This window comes from Canis lupus, chromosome 16 (genome assembly GCF_003254725.2).
Source record: "Canis lupus dingo isolate Sandy chromosome 16, ASM325472v2, whole genome shotgun sequence".
Classification (NCBI taxonomy): domain Eukaryota; kingdom Metazoa; phylum Chordata; class Mammalia; order Carnivora; family Canidae; genus Canis; species Canis lupus.
The window spans coordinates 60,639,450-60,664,678 of record NC_064258.1 but is presented as its reverse complement, the minus strand read 5'-3'; the positions used below and the strand labels follow the sequence as shown (position 1 = coordinate 60,664,678).

The following is a 25,229-nucleotide window of genomic DNA, read 5'->3' as shown; positions in this document are numbered from 1 at the left end:
CTGGGAGTCCTGATCTCCCTGGGAGGAGGGCACGCACAGGGGGGCTGTGGGGCCCCGTCGGAGGCAGCCGGGGGGCAGATGGCAGGCCTAGCCTAGCCCCAGCCGAGCCCCCCAGGGGCCCTGCTCAGGCCGCTCCTCCCACCCCGCTGTCCCCTAGACCCCCTTCCCGCTCACCCTGAAGCTGTGGGATGCCTACGTACTCGATGGGGAGAGGGTGCTCACGGCCATGGCCTACACCATCCTCAAGGTACACAGGAGTAAGTGAGCCCCTGGGAGCCCAGGTGTGCCGGGGGTGGGGGGCAGGGGCGGTGACCCTGTGCTCTAAGCAGCACCCAGACCTGGGGCGGGGGGACGGCGGGGCAGGCGGGTGCAGCAGGGCTCCCTGAGAGGAGCAGCGGGCAGGGGCCACCCCGGCCAGCGCACTACCCACGGCGCTCCTGGGCACAGCAGGACCCCAGCCACTGACTCTCGCCGACCGCCCAGAGCGCCTCCTGAAGCTGCCCCTGGAAGGGCTCCGGGAGTTCCTCCAGGACTCTCTGGCCCAGCCCTGGGCCCTGGAGGACGAGTCGGTGCTCAGACACCTTCGGGCCTCCATGACCCAGCTCCGGAGGATGCGGTGCGACCTGCCCCCCCCCAGGTGGGCTCAGGGCCCCGGCCCCTCCCAACTCGGCCTGCTGGGGCCGCCCACAGGGGACAGAGCCCCCAGGGCCCCCGTCCTCATCTCTGGGGCTCTCCTCTTCTGCTCCAGCCTCAGGGAACCCAGGCCAGGGCTGGGCGGGCGGGCACCCACTGCAGCCTGCAGGGTCAGGCTGGGGGGCCACGCAGGAGCCATGAGGACCCCCAGGACCCCCAGCGGGGGACACACAGCCTGCTGGAGACGCTGACCCCGTTGGCCTCTTTCCAGCGGGACCTGAGGAGTTCCCCACGAGGCCCCTGGGCCTGGAGCGAGTGTCCCCGGTGCCCGGGCCTCTCCTCCCTTCTCCGGCCTCTGAGACACCGACCAGGGTGGAGGAGCAGGCCTCCCCGGGCCCAGCCACCCAGCCTGAGCCGCCCGGACCCCGTCCCGGCCAGGCCATGGTCCAACTTTCCCCCCAGCGCTGGAGCTCCCTCCCCACCCTCCCAGTGCAACAAGACGGTGCAGGCAGGCAGCCCCCGGACATTGTGGGCTTCAAGACAAAAAACGGGGTCCCCTTCCCTTCGGCACCTGCCTGGGCCACCCCAGAGGCCCCGCGACGGACCAGGCCCTGGAGCACCCCTGGGACTCCCATCACGGGGTTCCCCCAGACCCCTAGGGACGACACTGTCGGGCCCAGGACACCCTTCCTGCCCCGCGGCCACTGCAGCTCGTGCCCCTCGCTAGGCAGTGACGGGCACAGCCAGGGCAGAGCCAGGGAGGCGCTGAGCCCACTGCCCTGCACAGGCCCGGGACCCTCTGCCCTCCGCGTCCACGGGGCAGCTCGATGCTCGTGGGCCTCGGGGGCAGAGCGTGGCGGTGAGGGCGGGGGCCCGGAGGCCCGGAGGCTCTGGCCCGCCGTCACCGTGCCCTGCCTCATTTTGCTGTCCCTCCTGGAGGGCGGCTCCCCCCGCACAGGGCACCAGCCCCTGACCCAGAGGGACCTGGGCTGGCCTGGCCCCGGGCTCTGTGGAGGCAGGGGCGACTCGAGCCCCCCCGTAGGCCCAGCACTAATGGGATCCAGCGCCCTGGGGCCCTGGCCAGGCCTGCGTTCTGGCCCCAGGCTGAGCGAGCCCTCTCACAGCCGGATGTGGCCGGTCCTGGGCCCTGGGCGTGCCCCACAGATCCAGGTCGCTGACCTAGGGCAGCCCTGGGGATCCTGGGACACCCCAGGGCAGGGCAGCAGGGGCAGGCCCGTGGGCCCCACCCGCACCCACACCAGGAGGCAGGCTCCTCCACGTGCTGGGGCTCCAGCAGTCAGTCACCCGGCCCCAGGGGGCTCGAGGCCGGGGTCCAGCTGCCCTGCGGGGACCCAGCACAGGAGCCCATGGGCCGCAGGTCCACGTCAGCCCTGCTGTCCCCAGAATCGCCTCTCAATGTCCCAACCTCAGGACACGCGCCCCCACCTGGAGTCGAGTCCACACAGGCTCCCAGGTGGGGGACTCCAGCACCTGCACCCCTGTGGGATTCCCGCTTTCCTCTAAGGACAGGAAGGTCTCCCAGGGGAAGGCGCGCACCCTCGGCTCTGAGCCCCTGTTTGCTGTTGCAAGTTCAATAAAGTGTTGTTGTGTGAAAATGCACGGCCGGCTCGTTTCTGCGTCTCCCGGAGCTCTGTGCATAGGGTGCGGAGACACCCCCAGAGAGGAGGAGGGGCACCGCCCAGGCCCCGACCAGCCCCTGCAGGGGCGCCGCCAGGCACACACAGCTGACATCCCCACGTGCCTTCCAGGGGCAGCCAGATGCCAGGGTCAGGACCCCACAGACTCTACTGCAACTCAGCCTGTGCCCGCGGCCAGGACGGGCCTGGGACAGAGTGACAGCCGGAGAGCCTCAGGTCACCAGGGTCTGTGCTAAGCGCCCTGGGAGGTCTGTGCTCCCTCTGTCCAGGGGGCCTGGGCTGCCCGGGCTCTGGGGCGCTTCCTCCCCTCCCTGGGGCACAGAGGGCCCACGGGGCGGTCAGCGTGGCCCCGGAGGGGATGTCAGGACAGCAGGCCCTTGCAGCTCTCACACCTGGGCCACCCTCACCGGGCGGGCTCAGCGTGCACACCTGGTGCTGCTGGATCTCTCGCGCCAGAGTGTGGAGGGCACCCTGCACGCCCTAGAGAGTAGGGGCTGGGTGAGCGTGGGGCTCGGCCTGGGGGCAGGCAGCGCAGGGGACCGAGGGACCCCAACCCCATCCCCACCCTGACTCCCACACACAGGCAGCCCCAGGGCTCCCCCCATGGGCAGCCGGCTCCTCAGGAGCTCCCCCCAGGGCGGCCCCGAGGTCTGGATCCCCGCTGGAGAGGCATCAGGGAGAAGAGAAGCAGCCGGCGCTCGGCAGGGACCCACTGCCACCCACGGGAATGTGGCCGAGCCGGACCTTCCAGCTCAGCTGACCCTCCGGCAGGACAGCACGGCACGAGGGAGCCCGGGTCGGCCAGGAGAACCCAGCTAGCCGCCCAGCGCCAGCACCAGAAATGATGGTGTTTCAACCGTTTCGGCGTCAGGACGACACGGCCCGAGGATCAGATCGCGGCACGGCGACAGACACACACACACCCCAAACCCAACAAACGTCGGAATCCCCCGATTGTTGTCAGACAGCAGCCAGACGGTTACAGACACGACGCTGGGGTCCCTGGTAGGACACAGGGAGGACGCTCCAGACCACGGCTGCAGAGGCGCTGGAGGCCCGGGGATGTGCCTGTGGGTGCCGACGGGGAGTGCGGGGCGGCGGGAAGCACCCTACAGAGGGGGGCCCCTCCTGGGAAAGGACGCCGGGTCCCCGCGAAGTCTCCGGATGCTGACATCTGTCCTCCTCTCCTTTCAGCTTCTGGTTTCTCCACTATTTTGTTCTTCCTGATTCTCCTTCGGCCTCCACCCTGCATCCAAGCCACTGACCACATGGGCTTCTTTACGACGTCGGGTCCCAAAAGGAGGCCGAGCTCTGGTTCCCGGGATCGGGAAGGACCATTGCCAAGGTTTATGCTGATCCCCCGAGCTCGTGCCTTCCCGGCTCTTCTCTCCTGCAGAACGAGGGGAGGCACGGGCCTTACAGGGAAGGAAGCCCACTCCCACTCAGGCGGGACCGTCCCTCGTGGAGGACGTCATCTGGGCCAAGGAGTGCAAGCGGGGCGATCAAGGACAGGTCGCAGGTTAGACATAGTCCGCTTTGAGGTTTGTCCTGAAGTGAGCACTCACCTTCAATGTCATGCTTTGTTAGTTCATCCATTTATTATTTGTTAAAGATTTTATTTTTATGTCCTCTCTACACCCAACATGGAGTTCAAACTCACAGTCCTGAGATCAAGGTCCCCCGACCAGGCCGGCAGGCACCCCAGGGCCATGTTTCTCATCTCTTTGCTGGCTCGCCTATCTCTGCACCCAACTGGGACATCAAGTCCATGACGGGGGAGCTTTAGCTACCTCCGAACCCGGAACATTCTCGCTGTATCCCCATCCTAGAACGACCTTCGCCATTGAATAGCAATTTAAATAAATCGGCAGGCAAATGACTCCTGGTCAAGGAAATGGCCAACTTGTCACGTGTGTGGGCCCCACTCCCTGGGCTCCCGGGGAGGCTCTGCTTTCTTTAACATCGATCAAGGTCCCAATGACTCCACCGCACCTCGACGCGGGGGCTCAGTTTCTGCCCTGACACTGGCAGCACGTCGGCTTCAATTACTACCTATCAATCAATCAAAGGGAGCCTGGCCACTCGCTGTGGTTCGTAAGAACACGCAACTCTTGTTCTTGGGGTGGAGTTCAAGCCCCATGTGGGTGTAGAGATGACAGAAAAATAAAATCTTAAAAAGAAAATCAATCGGTCGGTCTGGGGGAGACACAGCCCCGGATCCCACAGGGGCAGGGAGCCAGCTGACGGGTCTACGCACAGTATTAGAAGCAGCAGAGCACAAAGTCAGAGCTTCCAGAAGTCTGCTACAGTGGGGGACACGCCGGCCTTGACGGTGCTCAGGAGGCGAAGTGGGGGGCGGCCCCTGGAGCGACAGGGTGGGCTCAGGGTCCCCGGGGTCCCAAGGACGGTGGCACCAACGGTTCCCAGGCCCAGGAGTGGGGACCCCGGCCGAGAGCCGCGGGACTAGGGCCAGCTGTCTGCCCTGTGTGACCACAAACTGCAAACCCCTGTGCAGTCACGGGGCCGTGTCCCTGGGCCGGGCCAGCAAAGGCCAGAAGTGGGAGGAGACCCTCTCGGGCGGGAGGAGCACGGGTCTCCCCCAGGGCAGTCCCTAAAACTTGGAGGTTTGAAACTCAGTCACTTGTTCGAGATCAAAAAACAAAGAAGCTGGACCGCAGGCAGGGTGAACGCAGGGTCTGTAGAAGCGGCGGAGGCCCGGGGCCGGGGCCCGGGGGCTCCTCTGCGGAGGCCCCTCCAGACCGGGGGGCGGGATGCTCAGCTCCCGGCCCAGGGGACCCGGCGCCCCCGCCCGCATCCGCATCCCGCCCTCAGCGCCGAGGCTCGAGGCTCGGGGGCAGCACAGCGCCGCCTGCAGGATGCCAGACCCCGCCTCTGACCCGCAGATGCATCTCCTCCGAAACCAACAAAGACTAGAAAGACTAGAAAGACTAGAAAGGACCAGAGAACATCGCCAGAAACACCAACTCTACCGGTAACACAAAGGTACTAAATTCATCTCTTTCGATAATCACTCTGAATGCAGATGGAACAAATGCTCCAAACAAAAGATATAGGACATCAGAGTGGATTAAAAAAACAAGATCCGGATTCCTGGGTGGCTCAGGGTGTGATCCTGGAGTCAGGGATCAAGTCCCACATCGGGCTCCTGGTGGGGAGCCTGCTTTTCTCTCTGCCTAGGTTTCTGCCTCTCTCTCTCTCTCTTTCATGAATAAATACAATCTTTAAAAAAAAAAAAACAAGATCCATGTATATGCTGCCTACAGACGCTCACCTTAGACCTATAGACACCAGCAGATTGAAAGTCAGGGGATGGAAAATCATCTATCACGCTAATGGACATAAAAAGAAAGCTGGAGGACCCATACTTCTATCAGACAAACTAGATTTGAAACCAAACACTGGGGACACCTAGTGGCTCAGTGGTTGAGCATCTGCCTTCAGCTCAGGGTGTGATTCCCGGGTCCCAGGATAGAGTCCCACATTGGCCTTCCCTTGGGGAGCCCGCCTCTCCCTCTGCCTATGTTTCTGCCTCTGCTTCTCTCTGTATATCTCTCATGAATAAATAAATAAAATCTTTAAGTTAAAAAAAGAAAGAACAAATACTGTAAGAAGAGATGAAGAAGGGCATTATTTCATAATTAAGAAGACTATCAATCTCTATCTGATTATCAGATCAAACAACTGTAAATATTTATGCCACCGACATGGGAGTACCTAAATATAGAAACCAATTAACAACAAACATACAGAAACTCACTGATAATAATACAATGACAGGGGATTTTAACACCCACTTACGATCATCCACGCAAAAATCAACAGAGGAACAATGGCCTTGACTCTCTGGGCCAGAGGGACTCAACAGATAGAGTCAGAACATTTCATCCTAAAGCAGCAGAATACACATTCGTTTCAAGTGCACATGGGACACTCTCCAGAACAGAGAGTTCTGATGTTCTCCAGAACATCATGGGCCACAAATCAGCCCTCAACAGGTACAAGAAGATTGAGATCATACCATGCACATTTTCAGACCACAACACTATGAAACTCAAATTCAAGAGCAAGAAAAAGTTTGGACAGACCAAAAATACGTGGAGATTATGAACATCCTACTAGAGAACGAATGGAGCAACCAGGAAATTAAAGAGGAAATTTAGAAAATATATAGAAACAAATGAAAATGAAAACATATTTCTCCAAACCTCTGGGATGCAGCAAAGGCAGTCCTAAGAGGGAAGTACATAGCGATACAGGCCTACCTCAAGAAACAAGAAGTCTCCAATACGCGACCTAACCCTACACCTAAGGGAGCTGGAAAAGGACAGCAACAAAGCCTAAAGCCTGCAGCAGAAGGGAAATAATAAAGATGAGAGCAGAAATAGACAATACAGAAACAACAAAACAGTAGAATGGAATAGCGAAACTAAGAGCCGGCTCTTCAAAATACGTAATAAAATGGATCAAGCCCTAGGCAGCCTCATCAACAAGTAAAGAGAAGGGACCTTCTCTAAATTAAATCACAAATGAGAGAGGAGAGATCACAATCAACACCAGAAAAATAAGACAATTATAAGGGAATACTATGAAAGATTATACGCTAACAAACTGGGAGACCTGGAAGAAATGGACAAATCCCTAGAAATGTGCAAACGAGCAAAACTGAAATAGAAAGAAATAGAAAATGTGAACAGACCCATAACTAGCAAAGGAATTGAATCAGCAAGGCCCCTGGGTGCCTCGGTGCACACCTCGCCCGCCTTCCTCACGGGACTTGGTCAAGAAGGTGAGGATTTTCGCTGGTCACTGGGTTGCCATAACCCACCCGGGGGGGGGCGGGGGGGGCGGCCTCCCTGAGGGCATCGTCCCCCTCGTGCCCCTCGGCCTCCCTGGCCCTGCCGGCGCCTCAGGGGCCATCCCTCCCCGGTGCTGAGCGCTCTCCGCCCGGCCTGGGGCCTTGCTCCCTGTGCTGCGGCCCGGCCCGGGGACCTCCCTGCGCACCTCCCTGACCCCCGCCGCCCCCGCATTCCCTCCCGTCTCCGTCCTCAGGCTTCACGGCCCGCCCGGTAGACAGACTCTGGGCTCCGGGAGGCAAAGAAGCTTCCCCGGGGCAACTCAGGAAAGGGACGGACGGGTAAGTCGAGGCCCGCGGAAGGTGCGGAGGAGCTGGGTGGGGTGCGGGGGCGGGAGAGCAGCCTCGGGGAGGCGGCCGGGGAGGGGAGCAGGGTGGTCGGCAGCTCCCGGTCCCCCGGATCGGCGCCTTGGGCCACGGGGTGCACGGCGGGCGCTGCACCTGCGGTGGGGCCACGGGGCTCCAGGTGGTGCCGGGGCGGTCACCCAGCCGCACACCTGGGCAGCGCCCCCGCGCCCCCGCCCCCCGACCCCTCCCCCTCCCCCTCCCCGCCCCCGCCCCGCGACCCCTCCCCCTCCCCGCGACCCCCCGCCCCGCGCGGCTCCCCGCCCCTCCCCCCGCCCTGGGGCCGCCTCCTCAGACCCGGTCCCGGAGGACGCAGTCCCTGATTGGCAGCAGCCAGAGCGCGCCTGGCCCGGATTGGGCGCGCCGGCCCGGGGGGCGGGCCTCGGAAGGCGGAACCGGAAGTGCCGCCGCGGGCCGCGGGGGCGTCGGGGGTCGTGGCCGGGGCCGGGTCGCGCTCTCCTCCGCCGGGAGGACTCGGGAGCCGCGACCGCCGCCCGCGGGCTTCAGCTGGGGGCGCTGCTCGTCGCTCGCCCCGCCCCTGGGAGGGAGGGGGGACGGGGGACGGGGACGGGGGACGGGGAGGGCACCTGGGTGGGCACGAGCGGCCGCGGCGGGGCAGGCTCCTGGACGCGAGGCCCCGCCCGCTTCCCGCCCCGCGCCGCGGAGCCGAGGAGGGAGGGACGGACGCGGGACCCTGGGCCTGAGGGCGACGTCGCTTCAGATCGAGGCTGACGGGACGCCCCCGGGTGCCGCTGCGGAGGGGAGCCGCGGTCAGGGCCCCGAGGCTGTGCCCGCCGGGCGGGGGGACGCGGGAATCCATTCCCGAGAGCCCAGGGCAGGCCCCCGCCTCCGCGCCACGGAAAACTCAAGGGTCCTGGGGCCCAACACCCGGGCCACGACCTGCCACGACCTTGGCGTGCCCTCTGCTGCTGCGGCCTGCGCCCTGCGCCTGCACCTGCACCAGCTCCCACGGCCCACAGCACCCCAGTCCCGGCCCGCGGCTTCCCTGCCTTCCCCGCGCCGCCCCAGGGCCGCCCCAGGGGCCCCCAGCTCCCTAGGTCACCGGGGTCACCGCCCCAGGGGCCCCCAGCTCCCGCGGTCACCGGGGGTCACCGCCCCAGGGGCCCACCAGCTCCCCCGGTCACCGGGGTCACCGCCCCAGGGGCCCCCAGCTCCCGCAGTCACCGGGGGTCACCGCCCCAGGGGCCCCCAGCTCCCGCGGTCACCGGGGGTCACCGCCCCAGGGGCCCACCAGCTCCCCCAGTCACCGGGGTCACCGCCCCAGGGGCCCACCAGCTCCCCCGGTCACCGGGGTCACTGCCCCAGGGGCCCACCAGCTCCCTAGGTCACCGGGGTCACCGCCCCAGGGGCCCCCAGCTCCCGCGGTCACCGGGGGTCACCGCCCCAGGGGCCCACCAGCTCCCCCGGTCACCGGGGTCACCGCCCCAGGGGCCCCCAGCTCCCGCGGTCACCGGGGGTCACCGCCCCAGGGGCCCCCAGCTCCCGCGGTCACCGGGGGTCACCGCCCCAGGGGCCCACCAGCTCCCCCGGTCACCGGGGTCACCGCCCCAGGGGCCCCCAGCTCCCGCAGTCACCGGGGGTCACCGCCCCAGGGGCCCCCAGCTCCCGCGGTCACCGGGGGTCACCGCCCCAGGGGCCCACCAGCTCCCCCAGTCACCGGGGTCACCGCCCCAGGGGCCCACCAGCTCCCCCGGTCACCGGGGTCACTGCCCCAGGGGCCCACCAGCTCCCTAGGTCACCGGGGTCACCGCCCCAGGGGCCCACCAGCTCCCCCGGTCACCGGGGTCACCGCCCCAGGGGCCCACCAGCTCCCCCAGTCACCGGGGTCACCGCCCCAGGGGCCCACCAGCTCCCCCGGTCACCGGGGTCACCGCCCCAGGGGCCCACCAGCTCCCTAGGTCACCGGGGTCACCGGTCACCGGGATCACCACCAGGCACTGCTTCTGGGTCACGACCCCTGTCACTAGGAACGCACATTCCCGTGTGTCTGACCCCTTTCACTTGGCATAACGTTTGCAGATTTATCAGTGTTTTCCATTTCTATTACTGAGTAGCGGCCCGTTGTATGAATAGAACAGGATTCATGTGTCCACAGGCGGCTGTGTTGTCTCCAGCTGCGGCTCCTCCAAAGAAAGCGGCCAAGCTAATTCTCCTACAAGACTTCAGTGGACACACATTTTTATTTAGTTGGGGTGAACGCCTGGGACTGGAAACCCTGAGCCAGATGCTCAGTGTCAGCTCAAGGTACGAGACACTGCAGACTGTTCCAGATAAGACCCCCGTAGGTGCTTATCTGCTGGGGGCTCAGTAGTGAGCCTCTGCCTCCGGCTCAGGTCGTGATCCCGGATCGAGTCCCACATCAGGCTCCCTGCGGCTTCTCCCTCTGCCTGTGTCTCTGCCTCTCTCTGGGTCTCTCATGAGTAAATAAAATCTTTAAGAAAAAACCAAACTCATAGGCGCTCCCATAACCAAGGCATGAAGATTCTACTTTCTCCACAGACTTGTCAACTCCCGGTATTGCAGGCTTCAGTACATCCTCATTCTAGTGAGTAAACACCTCATCCTACGGTATTTTTTAATGATTTATTTATTTAAAGAATCTCTACACCTCATGTTTGGGGCTTGAACTCACAACCCGAGATCAACAGTTGCCTGCTTTACCGACTGAGCCGGGCAGGCGCCCCCACCTCATTTAATTAAGTTAACAGTAGGGCTGGAGGGGCCCAAACAGAAGGAAGAGAGCCATACAGGGACATACGGAGTCCTGGAAGTCGCTGGGGGAAAGGAGGGCGAGTGCTCCTTGGGTGCAGAGGTCCCTCTGGTGGACACAGAAGTCCTGGGCATCCGTAGGGCCTGCTGCGCCGCAGGTGGAGGACGGGTCCAGGAGCTGGAGCTCTCTGGAGCAGGTGGGATGAGGGGCACCAGGGGTGAGAGAACACCCTTTGGATGGCAGCTCAGGTGCAACATCTGTTGGGACTGTTTGGCCTCATCTCATCAACTGCTGGCCTTTCTGCTCTGTAATGATCCGCATCCTAGAAGGCTTCTACAGGCAAGCTCTAGGATTGCTCCATACTTAAACTGTAGTGTGATCAGCTGCCACAGCCAAGTTTGCCTTGGTCTCCACAGCCTGCAGATAAAAGCTGGAGACAGAGTAGCAGCCACAGGCTCTGCCCTGCTCCTCCCGTGACCTCGAATGCCCACGGGCAGAGCCCGGGCCTAGATTCCACGGCAGGCCGGCGGGAGACGCGCAGGGTTCTGAGGGTCGGGCCGGCCCACCCCCGCTCCACACACGGCCTCACTGCTGGCTACACCGGCCTGGAGCACACGTTTAGGAAGGAAACCGCCCCGTGAGCCAGGGGGCTGGCACTCGAGGAAGCGTCGCACGATGCAGGAGAGGGCCTGGGTAGTGGAGGGCAGATCCCAGGAAGCGTTCAGCAGAGCAGCACTCGGCCAAGGCCAAGGGGGAAGCAGTTTCAAGCAGAAAGGAGGAGACCAGTCCCACCCAGGCCCGTGGGCCAGAGCCCCGGACTCCATGGGTCCTCCGCGGGATGCTGCCTCGGAGAGACGTACCAGGAGCAAACGCTTCCTGCTCCCAGCACCTCTGACACCAACTGTGCAGATTCCCTGCACTGGCCAATCTCTGGGGGCAGCTGGGAGTCCCACTGTGTGGGGGGCAAATGCCACAGCCCCACAGGTGCCGCCCACACGCCAGCTGCACGTCCAGCCCCTGTGCTGCTGACCTGGTGGCTGTAAGTTGGGGCTCCCACTACCCCCTCCTAGGGTTCAGTGACTTGCTCTAGAGGCTCACGGGAAACCCTCACACATACCAGTTCATGCCATGATGCAGGTTATGAGACAGGATACGGATGAACAGCTGGATGAAGATGCACATGGGGTGAGGTCTGGGGGGACCCCGTGGAGTTGGGGTGCCCCCACCTGGGAGCTCCCTGAGCCCCGACTGCTGGGAACTCTATAGGGGCTTCCTCACATAGGCACGATGCATCACTAACTCCATCTCCAGCCCCTCCCGCCTCCGGAGGATGTGGGGTAGGGCTGGAGGTTCCAAGCTTCTGCTGACCACCCCGCAGCCTGAAGCAATGCCCAGTCATCTTATTCCAACCAACATGCTCTTACCACCTAGAGATTTCAAGGGATTTCGGGGTCCCGTGTTGGGAATTGGGAGCAGACGAATGAATGTTTTTTATTATATCACAAATGTGTGACAAAAACCATGCTTCAGTAGGTGGAGGAGTGGACAGGGCAGTTGGGAATTAGAAAACGTGAGCGCACAGCATTCCCTGGAAGGGTCCCCGGGACAGAGGAGAAGCCCCACCTGCCCTCTCTGTGTGAGTGTCTGCCAGTTTGATGGGGGACTGTGGGGGGTCAGCAGGATTGGCCTGTTTGATGCACCGAGATAAAGGTGTGTAAGAAGCCTGAATTCTGGGGAAGAAAGTTGCCAAGATGGGGTTGAGCAGCAGCAGGGGCGCCCTGTCCCGGATAAGAGCCGAGGACTGCTGGTCCTTCTGCTTGTGGATAGGAAGGGGCCAGGGTTAGGTCACCCCCAGCCTCAGGATTTCTAGATAAGAAATCCGTTCCTGTGTGTGGAGGTTGGAATCACCGTGGAGAGAGGGGTGGGGGGAGGTTGTGTGGTCCCTGCGGGAGCGTGCAGGCCTCCCAGGGGCCCTCAGGAGCCAGGCCCACCCCGCCCCTCCCCCTGCACTCATGCTGCCGCTGTTTGGTCGTGGAGCGGCTGGCTCCCCTGACAGCTCTCCCCCTCAGCGTCTCCTTCCACTGGACACGCAGAGAGCAAGAAAACAGCTTAGTCCTTGTTGCGAGGGCTCTGGGAACAAAAAAGCCCCTGTTGCCCGCCTGGAACAATGCTTCCTTCTCCCCAGCAGATTCTGGTGATCTGTCTGAAACAGAGGGGCAGTGTGAGCCCCTGATCGTCATCAGGCCCCCCCTCCACTGGGCTCCGGGCTTTCATCTCCCCCACCCTCGCTGCAGTGCTCATCCACTCGGCCTGCCAATCCGCCGAGGGGACGTGGGCGGGCGGGGTGGGGGGACGCAGTGACCAGGGCATGAGGGCACGTGGAGAGAGTGGCCTCTGCACTTAAGGTGCCCACGTGCTGGTTCCCCTCTCCCTGCCCTCCTGCATCGCCTCTGGGTCCAACACGCCTTTCCAGTTCAGCGGGCAGGATCCTGGGCCGGGGTTGCGCCTCCATGGACACACTGCCCTGGTCAGTTATGTCCTGTTGTCCGTCGGGGGCAGTTAGCAGGTCAGGGCCAGGGATGCTTGATGTTCTGCGGCTCATGGGGTGGCTGCACCATCCTGGAGGCCAGTTTCGTCCACACCCCACACTGCCGACCAGAGCTCTGCTGGGCTGTCATAAATTTATATCTGACTCTGAAACCCAACTCTGCCCAACATGTGGGCACTGGAGTTCCCCGGAGTACAGCCCCGAGAATCAAGGCCGGATGGGCAGCCTCCGGTGAAGCCCAGGCAGCCGCGGCGCGGGACTGTCAGGAACTCTAGCAGCATCACAGCCCAGGCCGCTCCCGCTTTCCCCAATTCATTTCTCTCCCTTTTCTTTTTCTTTTCTTTTTTTTTTTTTTTTTTTTAAGATTTTATTAATTTATTCATGAGACACACACACACACACACAGAGGCAGAGACCCAGGCAGAGGGAGAAGCAGGCTCCATGCAGGGAGCCCGATGTGGGACTCGATCCCAGGACCCCAGGGTCGCACCCTGGGCCGAAGGCAGACGCTCAACCACTGAGCTGCCCAGGCGTCCCTCCCTGAATCAGTTCTAACAGCTCTGTGGCTGTATACCTGCCCTACGACACACGGGGTGTGATCAAAGTCGTGACTCAGTGGGGTTGGACGTCTGCGCACACGTGTGAAGCCATCACCCAAGTCATCTCCACCCAGGACCCCCTGCCCAACCAGAGCCAGGCCTGATTGATTCTGGAATGGTGTCCGTGGTAACGCAGTTGCTTTTGTTTTACTGTAGAACTTTATAGAGACACAAGCTGATGAGTTGATAGGACATGAGATCACAGCAGGAAATGAACCGTGCCCCACCTCAATGCGTGTCTTTGGCTCTGCCCTCAGGGAGCGGGACACACTTCCCCAGGAGTGGCGGCCCCAAGGCCATCTGCAGCCTCTTCTTATCAGCCGGCCTGTCCCCTGGTGGCCCACGGCAACTGGCCCGTCCCCTAGTAGGTCCTCTGTACCCACCGTGTGCCAGGCACATCAGCAAGGGTCTGAGGACATGTGGGGGACTGGCACAGAAACACAGTGGGGACTGTCCCTGGATCAGGGCTTCCAGGGTCAAGGCTGGCACAGGAGGAGCCGGGGTTATGGCGAACTTGCTGGAGGAGATGGGAGGAGGTGGGGCTGTGGTTGGGGCAGAACGTGAGACAGGCCATTGTTGTGGTAGTTCCACCGCCTGAACTCGAGATGTGTGTCTGGCCCTGTATTTGGTGTTGGGAGGCCCAGATGAAGCTTGAGGACCCTTGGCTCAGAGCCTGCTATGGAAGAGCCAGGCACACAAGAGCCCCGGTGGGCCAAGACCTCAGAGCGGTCTAAGCACAGCTGGAGGCATCGGAGGGACTTTCCTTGAGCCAACAGTGTGGCGTCCACATCCGCTGTCCATCTGAGACCCTGGCACTGCCCCAGTGACCGCCCTCACTTCACTGGGATGCTTGAGATGAGAGGCACCGGCTGTGATCCTCCCTGTTTGACTCCTCTCCCATCACACCATGTACGCTGTCACTTGACCACTGACATCACCTTTAGCACACACTCAAATTTTCAGCTCTGGGCAGAGTGCCAGGCAGGTGCGTGCCCACGGCCACATTTAATCTCCTCCCCAAGGGCATTCTGAGCTGAGGGTTGTAGCTAAGCCTGTCTACATAGAAGAATAATGGGGCCTAGTAAAGGGTCATGGCGTGTCCAAGGTCACCCAGCGGGGAGGTAGCAGAGACCTGGCCCTGGGGAGTTTGGCTCAAAAGCCCGCTCTGTCCTCTTACCCAGAACAGTACTCGCCAACCTCAGTTAAGTTCCCACCCCCAGGAGCCAGTGCTCTATCCCTGTAGGCCGCTCACCTCTCTTCTAGTGACAAGTTTCTGTGAGTAGGTCTATTGGCAGGGTCAGCTGGTGAAACGGGGCCACTAGGGGAGATGTTAAGAGGCCCATTGCAGGTGGGATTTCAGGGACAGCTGGGGGTCAGAAATCCCCAGGGTGGGCTGTGAGGCAGCTGACTGGGGCTCAGGCGTGAGCTGAGCCTCTGCTTCTGCAGAGGTGTCTCTTGAGTTCTCTGTCTCCGGAGAACCTTGGCTGTACAATCGTTCCTGCTGCTCAACATCCTCATTAACGCTTCCTATGGTCAGTCTAATTTTAGCCATTCTTGTATGAGTGTGATGATATCTCCTTGTGGTTTTCATTTCAATATTCCTGAAAATTATACTGCTGAACACCATTTCCTGTACTTATTGGCCATCAGTAAATCTTTTGTGAAGTATTTTTTTAAATACACTATCTTTTCTCATTGATCTGTAGTAATTCTTTGTTAGCAAGTCCTTTGTCAGTATGTGTATTGCAGATCTTTACTCTCAGTGTGTGCCTTGCTTTTCATTTTCTTAATCATCACAAGATAAGCAGGAATGTCACATTTCATTGAAGTCCAATTCAATCCTTTTAAATTCTTAGTGCATTTTGTGTCCTACCCCAAAACTGGTATTTTCTACATTTTTTTCCAGAAACTTTATAGTTTAAGGCTATGATCTATCTCAAATTTCTAAATTCCATTTTTAATTCTAATTATTTGTAGATTATTTTCGATTTCTTATGTACACAATCCTAGTATCTGTGATTAGTCACATTTCCCCCCCTCACTCCTCATGCTTTTTGTTTTTCTTATAACATTGGTTATATTTTCTAATATAATTTGAATAGAATAGTGATGTTTGAAGATTTTTAACACAGCCCTCTCAGTATCCGTTAGAAAAAGTAGACAAAACTGGTAATAAGTACGACTGAATTGACATATATAGAACATGACATAGTAAGTGCAAATTCATTCTTTTCAAGTGCTCATAGAACATTTACCAAAATAGACTATATGTTGGGCCACGAAGCAAGTCTACAAATTTGCAAAGCCTGAAATTATATAGATTATATTCTTAGAGCAAAGGAGAATTGAGCCAGTCATAATGGAAAGAAGCCCAAAAAGTCTTTCAATGTTTAAAAATTAAACCTAACTTTTCTAAATATTTTAAGGGTCAAAGGAGGAATCACAATGGAAATTCTCAACCTTTCCCATATCAGGGCTCACAGAAAACAGCACTGTATCTGTGAAAAGCACTGTCATGAGTTGAGCCTTAAATCATATTTCCACCTGCCCTGGCTGCACGGGGCAGCCTTGGTCTGTGCCCCGCCCCCCGCCCCTCCGCCAGCTACCCTGTCTGGTGGCCTTCAGTTATGGGGGTCAACATTGCCAGATGGGAACGGAAATCTCCAATCTGTACTTCTAGTTCTGATGGTGCTCCTATATTGTCCTCATAAGTCTAAAACCACAATTTCTGAGTGAAACATGACATTATTTTTATGTCCTATTTCACTTTGTGATTGTCCTTAAGTTTTTGAAAACAAGCTTGTGAGCCATCTATTAGAAGTGTTGATTCAACCTGTGTTCACACTTCTGGGAAAACAAATAGAGCCAAATATTTATTAGGATTTACTACTGAGCACCTGCTTTTGCTGGACATCACATTGGCTCTTTGTGGAGTTCTCCGTTCTGTGATACGGATATTATTAGCCACATTTTTATATGGTTGGAGACTGTAAGTTACATGGAATTAGATCAGTGTCAGAAACCAAAGTGGGATCCCCTAATGGATTCCACATCCCTTGTTTATACACAGTACTACTCCCTTCTGAACTCTGGTCTACTTGATCTGGAAACGTAACAAGTATCAGGATTTTCTTGTTATGTTGCAAACTAAAGGATATCAGCTGGCCTTTTTACCTTTGTGCACCATGACCATTTATTATCTGGGTAGAAGACCGTTGAGGAAGGTACTCAGAACCCTAGGAATAGAGACATAATATTTTTTCTTTTTAAAAAAGATTTATTTATTTACTTATTTATTTATGAGAGACAGAGAGAGAGAGAGAGAAGAGAGAGAGGCAGAGACACAGGCAGAGGGAGAAGCTGACTCCCTACAGGGAGCCTGATGTGGGACTAGATCTCAGAACTCTGGGATCGTGCCCTGAGCCACCCAGGTGCCCCTGTTTTTCTGATATTGAAGTCACGAAAGGAAATATGCTTTGTCATTGATTCAGGCGCCAGTATCTTCACAGCCAGCAGCAACACAGGTATGATAGAGTACGCTCAGCCTGTTCCACACAATGAGCAAATGCTAAAAATAAAAATTGCTAAAATATTCCCTTCCCTACTATTACTTGCTTCCCAACCATGGTAGTGTTTGTGCGTTATGACTGTGGTTTACATCAGTCACAACTGGCAGGACTTAAATAGAGCATTGGAGCTTCAGGGACAGGTAATGTTTAATTAATTGTGACAATCAGCTACTTGGTTTTATTCTAGAAGCCGAGTGAGTGGGGCCAGAGATCTCTAAGATGTCTGGCAGCTAGTTCGACAATTCTGACTTTAAATTACTTCTGTGATTCAGAGCTTGGGCGGGAGAATGGGAGGCTGGCTCTGGGAGCACCTCTGTTCCTGTAACCAGGTAACATTCTGTAGGTGTCATTGTGGTTTCTTTGTATTCCTGTTATTAAAGCTTTTGTGCCACGTTCCTCCCTTCAGAAGTCATTATAACAAAAATCCGTCTTTTTAAATTATAAATGCTGCCTGTTAACCCCACCAACAGCACAGAGGGGCGTTGTCCCCTGGACGTGGGTGGGGATCTGAGCCTGTGCTGCGTCCTCGCCACAAACAGACCCGGAGGCCACGGTGCTTGGGAGCCCGGCGGCACCAGCCACTCGGGGTGAGCCCGCAGGTGAGGCTCTCGGCCCCAGAGCACTACTCTTTGGATCCCCAAATTGCCTGGGAAATGTGTGAAATCACTGCATCTCCTAGAGGCCAAGCCTGGGCGCGTCTGAGAGCAGCTGACCAGCGGAGCCAGGACCGCCCTGCTGGCAGGACCGGTTCACCAGGGAGGGGCGGTGCTCTGGGGGTGGCCTGCAGCCCGCGAAGTCCTGACCCCGACCCCACCCGCCAGCGTGTCGAGGGTCCTGCCCACGACCCCCCACGCGTGCACAGCCCCAAGGTCGGGAGAAGATCCCCCTGTCTGGGCGGGGGGGTGGGGTCCTGCCCACGACCCGCACGTGTGCACAGCCCCAAGGTCGCGAGAAGGTCCCCCTGTCTGGGGGCGGGGGGGGGGGGGGGGCGGTCCTGCCCACGACCCGCACGTGTGCACAGCTCCAAGGTCGCGAGAAGGTCCCCCTGTCTGGGCAGGGCGGGGGGGGGGGGTCCTGCCCACGACCCCCCACGTGTGCACAGCTCCAAGGTCGCGAGAAGGTCCCCCTGTCTGGGCGGGGGGGGTCCTGCCCACGACCCCCCACGTGTGCACAGCCCCAAGGTCGCGAGAAGGTCCCCCTGTCTGGGTGGGGCGGGGGAGGCGTCCTGCCCACGACCCCCCACGCGTGCAAGCCCGAGGGTCCGCGGGGACCGGCCTCGGGTCGGGGGGAGGGTCCTGCTCACTGCGCAGCCCACGCGGGCAAGCCCGAGGATCCGCGGGAGGCCCGCGCGTGGGGAGGACTCTGCCCCGGGCCCCCCCACGCCTGCGCAGCCAGGCGGGGCGTTGGGCTCCGGAGGGGCCGCGGGCGGCCACGTGGCCCCGCAGGAATGCGCGGGCGTGGGGGCGGAGCGCGGCCGGGGACGGGCAGGCGCGCGGTCCAATGGGCTCGTGGCGGCGTCGGGCCCGGCCAATCAGCGCGCGGGGGCGGGGCGGCCGCCGTGTGGGCGGGGCCGGGGCGCATCCCTGGACGGCGGCGGCGGCGGGGCAGGGCGCGGGGCGCTCGGAGGGACGGCGGGCGGGTCCCGGCGGGTGAGTGCGGGCTGCGGGCGGGGCGCGCAGGGGCTCCGGGGGGCTCGGGCGGGAGCCGGGAGCCGGGAGCCGGGAGCCGGGTGGGGCGGGGGCGGGGCGGGGCGGGCGTACGCGGGGCCCCCGACGAGTGCAGCTGCTCCTCCCAAAGCCCCTTCGCCGTGGCTCCCGAACTCGCCGGAGCCCAGGGACCGGTGGCTTCTGGGCTGCGCGCCCCGACGAGCGCGGGATGGGGCGCAGACCGCCCGGTGTCCCTGGTGCCCCAGGAGGAGCGCAGGGCACGGCCCCGGGCAGCGCCCCAGCGGCAGGGGGGGCCGTCCTCACCGCGGCAGACAGGGCAGGCAGCAGGCCCGAGCGGCGCCCAGGACCGTGCAGGTGAGGCCCGAGCGGCGCCCCCCCCCGGGGTGATGAGCAGGGGCTGTCGGCTGTGCGGGAGGCCCGCCAGGTCGGGGTCTGGGCGCAGCCACACGGCCGGTCGCGAGCTGAGCTGTTGATAGGAAGCCCGACTTCTCTCCTGTGAAGACAGTCTCGGGTCTGCTTTAGGAGGAAGGCAGTTACCGCTTCCAAGCAAGTGTTTGCCCTTCTCCCAGAGCATCACTGCTCCAGAAACCGAAGCGGGTGTGCAGGCCACAGGTCAGGAGGTGGGTCACTCCCACCCGAGGACGCTCCCCTCTGGACCCTAAATTCTCAACATAAACACCCGATTCCGCTCGTCACAGGGAATCAACAATCAGAAAAAACAGAGGTATTTGGCTCAGTGTGCTATTCATGTCCGTGACTCACTTTTGCTGGAGGTAAAACTTCTCATTAACCCAAAACCTCATGGGCTTTTGTCTTTTCTCTAGTTGAGCCAAAGAGTAAAAAGTAGCTGCCGGTGTTCTGGGTTTGGTGCAAGGGTTACATAGTTTCCCTGCAGGTGGAACATGGCAGGGGATAACTTTTTCACTGTTCATTTATTGCTTACAAAGTACACTTTGGACATTGTTACATAGGAAATAAGTATCAGAAAGCAAAGATGAGATTTACTGTTTCTGTTTTTAAAATCTAATTGGCAGCATTTCTTTGGCCCTCAGATAGGATTTGGTGGCCAACATCTGGGGTCAGGTGTACAGTAACTTTCTGTCATCAGATACAGACTTTGGTGATGCCGTTTGAGATGCTTTTTCCTAATTCATTGGTCTTTCCATTAAACAAGTGACAACTAGGGAAGAGGGAAAATTCAAAATTATTCAAGATGGCTTCCTACCTTTTAAAAGTTGAGCTTGGCTTTCTAGTTGGACTAAATGCATGCTCTTGATATTTTGAGGTGCCCTGTTTTCTCGGTAGTTTCTTTTGTGTTGAAGTCAGAAGGAGAGTCTTTGGGAATTCTGGATAGAGGCGTGCTGGTGGATCAAAGGGCTTGGGGTCAGGAGCCCTGGTTGAGTTCAGGAACTGCTTGCCTGACCCTGGGTGAGTCAGGGTATCCTACAGAGCTTCTGTTTACTCTTTATGAAATTGCTGGAAGGGAATGTCTGTGGAAAGGCTTTTTTTTTTTTTTTTTTTTTAAGATTTGCTGTATTTATCCTTGAGAGACACAGAGAGAGAGGCAGAGACCCAGGCAGAGGGAGAAGCAGGCTCCATGCAGGGAGCCTGACGTGGGACTCGATCCCGGGACCCTGGGGTTACACCCGGGGCGGAAAGCAGTGCTAAACCACTGAGCCACTCAGGGATCCCTTCCTGGTTGTCTTACAATCACCCAAGTGAATCGTACCTGCTGGTGGGAGGGGCTATCTCTGGGTTTTAATTTCCTATTTTAATTAAGTGATGGGAAAACGAGTTTTTGAGATATTGTAAAAATCTTTTTGAGTGTTAATATTTTTCTCTCCCAGGGACCACCTTGTGATATTAGAAATTACTTTTTAAAGTAGAATACAGCCTCCGAGCTGCCATGGGGTGCGGTGGGTGTGTGTTGGAGCTCGAGGAGTAGCGCATCGTGGTCGCCAAGGAAATCAGCCCCTTTAGCTTTCCTGAGAGGCTGCTGCCCTGCTGGCCCCTCCTAGGCTCTGGAAGCTTCACCCGGTGAGTCCCTTGCCGCTTGACTGGGCAAGTGATGAAAGGAAGAGAAGAAATGGTGAAGGGTGTCTGCGTCCCTGTACTCTGACAGCTGCACGTGGGAGGGGAACTCTGCCGCCGTGAGGCGAGTGGGGATCCCTGGGCTTTGCTTCGGGGGCTGAGGTCATGTCTTCATTCTCCGTGGCCGGAGCCCGACCCTTACCCGAGGGTGTTACTATTTTTAAGGAAGAACTAGGACACTTGCTCTGAGATGGGAATACCAAGTGGAAGGCTGCAGAGTCCGATGGAGGCATGATGATTGACCTTCGGCCTCGCTGGCGTGGCTCCTGTAGCTGCCCGCGTGGGGAGGCCCCGGAGCCAGCGTGGATCACAGCTTGCTGTGCGTAGGGAGCCTTTGCTTCTCTTCTTTCGCCCTGTTTCTCGGAAGGGGAAGTGGCGGGGTGCTGTGAGCTTGCTTTCGCGCGCGGAGAGCATGGTGGTCACGCTGACGCCAAGGTTCGTGGCAGGTGTCGGGGACCACCTGGCCCGAGGCTCTGGCACGTCAGTCCCTCGCTGCTCTGCCATCGAGCCGGGTTCTGCCTTTCTGAACAGCCGCTGGAGGGGCGAGGGGCGCGGAGGCTTAGGGCGTTGGCTGAGCCGTCGGTCCCGAAGGGGTATGTGTGGAGCCGGTGGGACGAGCCCAGGGGATTCCAAGGCTACGAGGACAGCATTTTTGAGGCCGTGAGAACATGCACGGGCGGAAAGAACTCGCTGGCTCTTTTCCCTCCCTGGGTGAGCGGGTCTGGGCCTGGCGGGGCCAGTTGATCGGAGGCCGGAGCTTGAGGGCTGTTGCTTGCTGCCTCCCACGGACGGGGACCCCCCCCCCCCTCCTCGCTGCACAAGTGATAAGAAGGTTGCTTCGTGTTTGGTTCTGGAGAGCTCGGCTCGGCAGGGTGGTGGGGAGCGGCCTCCTCCTCAGAGGCACACACGCGGTGTGCTCTGCGTGGGCCTGTGAGTTCCGCCAGCACGCTGGCCGCTGCAGTTCCCTTTGCGTGGAGCAGGCCACGTTTCCCTTGGAGCTGAAATCTCCGCTCCTGCCCGTGGGTTCTGAGGATCACACGGGGCCGGGTCTCCAGGGTCTAGTTCAGGTCTCATTCCGCGTGGGCCTGCCGTGGGAGGGTGGGTGAGCGGCCCGCTGGCACTGCTGCACGCTCCTTCCTGAATTATCTGCGGACAGAGCCTGACTTGCGATGACTTAGCGGAAAAGGGGGACAGGTGCACCTCTCCGCACGCCCCCAGGAGGATGCGGGGCAGCAATCCCCGTAGCTGGAGCCGGCGGGAGAGGAGTGCACTTCCCAGGACCTTGGCCGGACGGAGATCTGGATGCTGGGATGCCTCTCTGTTCAGCTTTCTCGGGTGTGGATGGCAGGCAAGGAGAGGAAGTGTAATCGAGGCAGGTGTCTGGTTTCATGTGTAGGTGGATTCCTTGTATGGCTCATTTTCCTGGGGGGGGTCAGGATACAGAGGGCTGACCTGCTTGGCCCTGGGCAAGCCTGCTCTCAGGCATCCTGGCTGGGGCACCTTTCCCCCAGGGCTCAAGTCCGTGCTTAAGCCATGCGTTTAGGCCTCAGTGTCTCCTCTGCCAAGATGGCATGGAGACCGATAACTGCTGTACAAATATCAAGAGACAGGGCTGCTGAAGGTGAGGGGGTTGTAGTGCTTGTTCTTCACACGGGTCAGGTAGGACTTCACTGGGAAGGTGATTCTTGAGTCGAGATCTAAAGAAGTTGAGTGATAGTGCAACAGGAGCATCCTAAACAGCAGGACAAGCATGTGCAAAGGCCCTGGGGCTGGAGCATACCAGATATGTCCAGGAGCAGCAAGAAGGAGACAGTGGTAGGACATGAGCTCAGGGAGGTGACAGAGGATGATAGCCATTGCAGGGCTGTGACCACGTGGGCCGTGTTTAACTGGGCCATCTTGGCTGTAGTGTTGAGAAGAAATGACAGAGGGTTGAGGATGGGCGAGGGGGGTTGCTAATGGAGCTTTTACAGAAACTCAGGTAAGAGATGGGATGCAGCGCGGACCAGACGGGTGGTGGTAGGGCTCACGAGAGGAGAGAGGAGGGATCGGGGCCCCCCAGCTGTGGTTGCTTTGTCCTGAGCGAGGGGAAGGGGTTTCTGGTGGCAGGAGGTAGTGAGTGTGGGACATGCCAAGTAAAGTGGCTTTCACGCTGGCTCTGCTGATGTTCTGTTTGGGAGAACATCGAACATCTGCTCCCGTAGCGGCTTTCACGTACCCGTACCCCCGCTGTCGGAAAGTCCATGGCGAGCCCCGTGGCTCCTGTGAAAGATCTACGCTGTCCCCTGGTTTCCCTAACCGGAAGGAATCCGAACAGGACTGCCCTCCTCAGAAACAGCAGCCAAGTGGAAATCGCGTCGGGGTGTTCTGCAGTGCGCCAGTCCCGGGGGGCGGGTGGCACCCTCCGACTCCTCTCTGGGAGCCACGCTCGGCCTCCGGCGCGGAGCTTTGCCGCGTGTCCCCAGCCTCCGCTGTGTTTTAGCTCCATTCGTTTCGGGCTCCTCTTAGCAAGTTGCATCCTGAGGCCTGAGGGAGGCCAAAGAGAAGTGATCTTGGGGTCGCTGATTCTCCCGCATGAATGAATGGGAATTCCTGTTCGGCTTACACCATTTCTGCTATGAAAGGTTTCCGAGGAACACGGCACTTTCGGATATTAGGGGAACCTGCTATCATCCCGCAGGGTTAGCTTGAGTCTCGTGCTGCACAGAACATTCCATGACTTGTGTCTCATACCCGTGGAATTTCCGCTCTCTCACACCCTTCCCTCCTTTGCCCGGCCGCCACCCCGGCCCCTGGCACCGCCAATCTGTTCTTTATACGTATGAGCCCGTTTTCATTCCACGTAAGATGAGATCGTATGGTACTTGCCTTTCTCTGTTTGTCGGTCACATTCAGGTCGCTGTCAGGTCTCTCCTGTTGCTGCAAATACCAGAATTGCTCTTTTTACAGCAGAATAATATTCCACTGCGCTTGTATTATACTGTATTGTCTTTTTCCATGGATCCATCAGTGGCCCCTTAGGTTGTTCGCCGCCGTTGGCTATCGTGGATAATGCTGCAGCGACCATGGGGGTGCAGATTGTCTTTTTAAGGTAGTGTTTTCATGTTTTAGGATAAATACCAAAAAGGGGGATTGTTGAATCATGGTAGTTTTGTTTTTTGTTTTTTGAGGAACCTCCGTGGTGTTTTCCCCCAGTGGCTGCAGCAGTCTGCATTCCCCCCAACAGAGCAAGAGGGGCTCCTCTTTCTCCGCATCCTTGCCGACACCTGTTACCCGTATTGTTGTGACACCCGCCATTTCAATAGGTGGGAGGTGATTTCTCACTGTGGTTTAGATTTGCCTTTCCCTGATGGCCAGTGATGCTGATCACCTTTTCATGTACCTGTTGGCCACCTGTATGTTTTCTTCAGAAAGATATCTATTCAGATCCTCTGCCCATTTTTAAATTTGTTTTTTGGTTGCTGTGGTATGAATTCTCTATGTATTTTGCATATTAACCCTTTATGAGATACATGATTTGCAAATACTTTCTTCAATTTGGTACGTTGCCTTTTTGTTGATAGTTTCTTTAGCTCTGAGGAAGCTTTTTAGTTTGAAATAGTCCTACTTGTTTTTTTTTGTTTTTGTTTTTTTTTTTTTTTGCTGTTGTTGCCTTTGCTTTTGGCGTCAGATTCAAAAAGTCATCACCAAGACTGACGTCAGGGAGCTTACTGTTTTCTTCTAGGTGTTTATAGTTTTAGAGCTTATGTTAAAGTCTTTAATCCATTTCAGGTTAATTTTTGTGTATGTTGTGATGTAATGGTTCACTTTGATTCTTCTGCACGTAACTGTTTAGTGTTCCCAGCACCATTCGTTGAGAACACTGTCCTGTCTGCATCCTTTGTTGTAAGTGAAGTGAACGTGTGTGAGTTTATTTCTGAGCTCTTCGTTCTGTCCTGTGTCTGTCTTTGTGCTACCACCAAACCATCTTACTGATTTCCATAGCTTTGCAATGTAGTTTGATGTCAGGAAGTGTGAGCCTCTAGCTTTGTTCTTCTTTCTCAAGGTTGCTTCAGCTATTTGGGGTCTTTGTGGATCTCTACAAATTTTAGGATTGTTCTATTGTGAAAACGCCATTGGAATTTTGATGGGGATTGCGTTGAATCTGTACATTGCTCTGAAGTCAGTGGACATTTTAACAATGTTCTTTCAATCCATGAACATAGAATATCTTTTTCTTTATTCATATCTTTTTCAAGTTCTTTCATCTGTATAGGTTTTTCTTTCATTGTATAGGTTTTTAGTTACATTGGTTAAATGATTCCTAGACTTTTTTTTGGATGTGGTTGTAAATGAGAATATTTTCTTAATTTTTCTGATAATTTATATAGAAATGCAACAGATTTTTGCACATTGATTTTGTGTCCTATAACTTTACTGAATTAGTTTTAACCTTTATTTATTTATTTATTTATTTTGCTGGAGTCTTTAGGGTTTTCTTTTCTTTTCTTTTTTTTTTTTTAAGATTTTATTTAT

The 25,229-nt window shown here is 57.9% G+C and overlaps 2 protein-coding genes across 6 annotated transcripts in view; both read left to right on the top strand.

Moving 5' to 3' along the window:
- Positions 1-226: 226 nt before the first annotated feature.
- LOC125752644 (basic proline-rich protein-like) lies at positions 227-9,428 on the top strand. The gene is made up of 7 exons (XM_049094894.1): positions 227-257; positions 905-1,671; positions 2,159-2,295; positions 3,163-3,296; positions 3,688-3,810; positions 7,840-8,031; positions 8,590-9,428. The coding sequence occupies exons 1-7, from the start codon at positions 227-229 to the stop codon at positions 9,426-9,428; spliced, it is 2,223 nt and encodes a 740-aa protein (XP_048950851.1).
- Positions 7,204-25,229, top strand: part of ARHGEF10 (Rho guanine nucleotide exchange factor 10) — a 100,700-nt gene continuing 82,674 nt past the window's right edge. For 3 of the 5 annotated variants that reach the window (XM_025445662.3, XM_025445661.3, XM_025445659.3), the window contains exon 1: positions 18,524-18,605. The gene's annotated coding sequence lies outside the window, so the exon portion shown is untranslated. Of the gene's footprint in view, positions 7,447-18,523; positions 18,606-18,729; positions 18,978-25,229 lie in introns of those variants that run through there. The other 2 variants (XM_035700060.2, XM_025445660.3) reach the window with 2 other exon arrangements.

Coding starts and splice junctions, on each gene's coding strand:
- LOC125752644 (XM_049094894.1), top strand. CDS start 227: ATGGCCTACACCATCCTCAAGGTACACAGGA. Junction 1,672..2,158: donor GGGGCGACTCGAGCCCCCCC/GTAGGCCCAGCA, acceptor CTTTCCTCTAAG/GACAGGAAGGTCTCCCAGGG. Junction 8,032..8,589: donor TTCAGCTGGGGGCGCTGCTC/GTCGCTCGCCCC, acceptor TCACCGCCCCAG/GGGCCCCCAGCTCCCGCGGT.